The sequence below is a fragment of the Rhinopithecus bieti genome, unplaced genomic scaffold (genome assembly GCF_001698545.2).
Source record: "Rhinopithecus bieti isolate Rb0 unplaced genomic scaffold, ASM169854v2 scaffold_12653, whole genome shotgun sequence".
Lineage (NCBI taxonomy): Eukaryota > Metazoa > Chordata > Mammalia > Primates > Cercopithecidae > Rhinopithecus > Rhinopithecus bieti.
Window position 1 is genome coordinate 2,365,072 of NW_016807437.1, and position 3,228 is coordinate 2,368,299.

A 3,228-nucleotide genomic window follows, 5' to 3' on the forward strand; every position below is an offset into this window, starting at 1 on the left:
TATATTAATTACAAATTATATAATTATATAATATGTAAATTACAAATTATATAATTATATAATTATATAATTATAATATATAATCTCACTCTGTCACCCAGACTGAAGTGCAGTGGTGCGATCTTGGCTCACTGCAACCTTTGCCTCCCAGGTTCAAGGAATTCTTCTGCCTCAGTATCCCAAGTAGCTGGGATTACAGATGCGTGCCACCATGCCCGGCTAATTTTTGTATTTTTAGTAGAGATGGGTTTTCACCATGTTGGCCAGGCTGATCTCGAATTCCTGACCTCAGGTAATCTGCCCATCTGGGCCTCCTAAAGTACTGGGATTACAGGTGTGAGCCACTGTGGCCAGCCTATTATTGTATATATTAAGAATCTAGAATAAGCAATGCTATATAGCATTGCTATTATGATTCATATCTTGGTTGAGTACCAAGTTTGAATTTTATCTACTTCTCCCTTTTGACCCAGGGTAATCTCCCAATTGTAGGTCTATTTTAAGGACTTATGTACCTAGCTGCATGACCCTAGATTGTCTGGACACTGTGCTTCCATATGAAGACCTCTGTCTTCCCCACATCCTGCTTCAAATGTTCCTGGCAGACACTGGCTATGACAGTGAGGAATGAGTAATATTTTGTTCCAAAGTTTATGTCTGCTGAGGAACAACGGTATCCTGGGCCTAGTCTGGTGGCCTCATTCCTGGAATAAGGTGAAACTAAGAGAGCCAAGCAAAGTAGCTGCCATGTTCTTCCTTCATTCTCTCATTTCCCTTTCCTCATTTCCACTGGGAAACAATGATCCTCTATCTAGAAGAAAAGACAGTACAGGATTCCTCTTCACAAAGGCTGACTGTGTGCTAGAAAGTCTTGTGTAGTTGGAAAGTAAAGAAAAAAGTCATGAGTGTAACCCAGAGGATGAACTTCTGTTGTATCCATGGGGGTAAATTGGTTAGATGAATTGTTACAGTTTGAGTTCCATAATGACATAATATGGCCAAACTAAAAGCAACCCAAGAGAAACAAGTCAAAGGAAGGTTGAATTCTGATTGAGATCTTTAAACAGAGCATATACCACTTGTCTGTAAACTGCAAAGTCCCCGTAGGGGCTTCAGTGGAAGTCAAGGGCATCAGGGTCTTACTTCTCAGTCCTCCGTGCCTGGAATAGTACTTGGCTTGTGGCAATAAACTGTTTTGCTCGGCAGTCCTGGCTTCAAGCCTTCTACAGGGAGATTCCTTTTAATGCTCCAAATCCCTTCCAGGGCCACTGTCAATATTTTTTAAAGCAAGAAAATAATTATTAGCATATTCTCTTTTAGCACAGTATTTTAAAGTTTTAATTGGTGATTTTAAAATTTATTTGGGTGTGGGTTTATTTGGTTTGACTAATCAAACCACCCAAATCTTTATCATTTGTTTAATCTTTTATTCCATTTCATTCATTCAACCATTCTCTATGCAATTAAACCTCTACAGTGCTCTTAGATCATTTAACTTACCCCTAAACTAATAGATAATAGAAACATCCATAACAAAATAGAGAAGGATCAGGAATAAATAACAGTTAATAAATAGAATTCATTTAGTCAACTTTATCTGATTCTGATTTAATTACTACAGTAAGAGAAAATATTTCCAAAGATAAAAGGACCAAAAATCACTACATTAATTCATCCAATAGTTAATTCATCCAATAGATTCAAGAATCCTCTAAAAGCCACAAACTAGATGCTGTTTAATCTCCCCTTGAAAAGAGCAACAATAAACTCACTAGATCCTATGTTTTAAAAATCATTGCAAAATACCTGGAAAGTGATGTTTGCCCATTGATAATTACAGTTCTTGGACCCAGATGCCTTTCAATAAGGTTTAGCAAAGATTCGCACTTGGTTGTCCTCCATATGCTAAAATCACCTGGTTACGTTTTGAGACTCAGCAAACAAGCACGTGGTGAATGTCCACTGCGTACAAAACTGCAACCCAAGTCTAGTAAGTTGGTGAATTTGGGTGAGTTGCCGTAAGTTGTTTTTCCCATTTCTAAGGCTGCAAATATTAATGCCAAACATTCTTCATAGATCCAAGGCTGCCCACTGGCATCCTCACCGATATTTGATCCCTCTCTAAAGGGTTCCATAGCAAGTAATTACTAGCAGCATAGTCTCTAGATTCAGAGGAGATCTGGGTTTTGATCTTAGTTCTACCATCTATCAGTTATTTGATTTTGACCAAGTTATGTAACCCACTATGTCTTAATTTCCTCATTTTTGAAACAGGGATGATAATATCTACTTGAAGGATTATTGTAGGATTTAGATGAGGTGGCTGTAAAGTGCTTTGTACTCAATAAATGATAGCTATTTTTTTACAGGGAGACTGATTTTACTATCCAAGCACGGACTAAGATTCCGTGACTGGAGGTACAGTCATTGAACTGACTTGCCAAGCTGTATGTCAATACCTGCCTCTCCTTTTCCACTCCTGAGTAGAGTAGCTGAAGTTATCTGTCAAGATTAGTTTCTCTCTTCTTCAAAGACCTTCAAGGAAGATTCCACAATCTCCTATTTAAGACCTTAGAAAGTTTAAGCTGTACCTTCTATCTAACCTAAATCTTCCCCTGCCATGCAAGCCAGTTTCCTCTTCTATCCTGTTCAGAGATACAAAAAGGCTGCTCCCGAACTGAAGGAGATAGAGACACAAACAACCCTTCAAAAAATCCATGAATCCAGGAGCTGGTTTTTTGGAAAGATCAACAAAATTGATAGACCACTAGCAAGACTAATAAAGAAGAAAAGAGAGAAGAATCAAGTAGATGTAATAAAAAATGATAAAGGGATATCACCACCAATCCCACAGAAATACAAACTACCATCAGAGAATACTATAAACACCTGTATGCAAATAAACTAGAAAATCTAGAAGAAATGAGTAAATTCCTGGACACATACACCCTCCCAAGACTAAACCAGGAAGAAATTGAATCCCTGAATAGACCAATAATAGGTTCTGAAATTGAAGCAATAATTAATAGCTTACCAACCAAAAAAAGTCCAGGACCAGACGGATTCACAGCTGAATTCTACCAGAGGTACAAAGAGGAGCTGATTCCACTCCTTCTGAAACTATTTCAATCAATAGAAAAAGAGGGAATCCTCCCTAATTCATTTTATGAGGCCAATATCATCCTGATACCAAAGCCTGGCAGAGACACAACAACAACAAAAAAGAGA

The 3,228-nt window shown here is 37.9% G+C and overlaps 1 protein-coding gene across 1 annotated transcript in view; it reads right to left on the reverse strand.

Moving 5' to 3' along the window:
• Positions 1-3,228, reverse strand: part of CUNH11orf97 (chromosome unknown C11orf97 homolog) — a 24,731-nt gene that overhangs the window by 3,776 nt on the left and 17,727 nt on the right. Inside the window, exon 3 of the mRNA XM_017882023.1 lies at positions 1,144-1,268. Coding sequence (XP_017737512.1) covers positions 1,147-1,268 — 122 coding nt within the window. The 3' untranslated portion in view covers positions 1,144-1,146. The remainder of the gene's footprint in view (positions 1-1,143; positions 1,269-3,228) is intronic.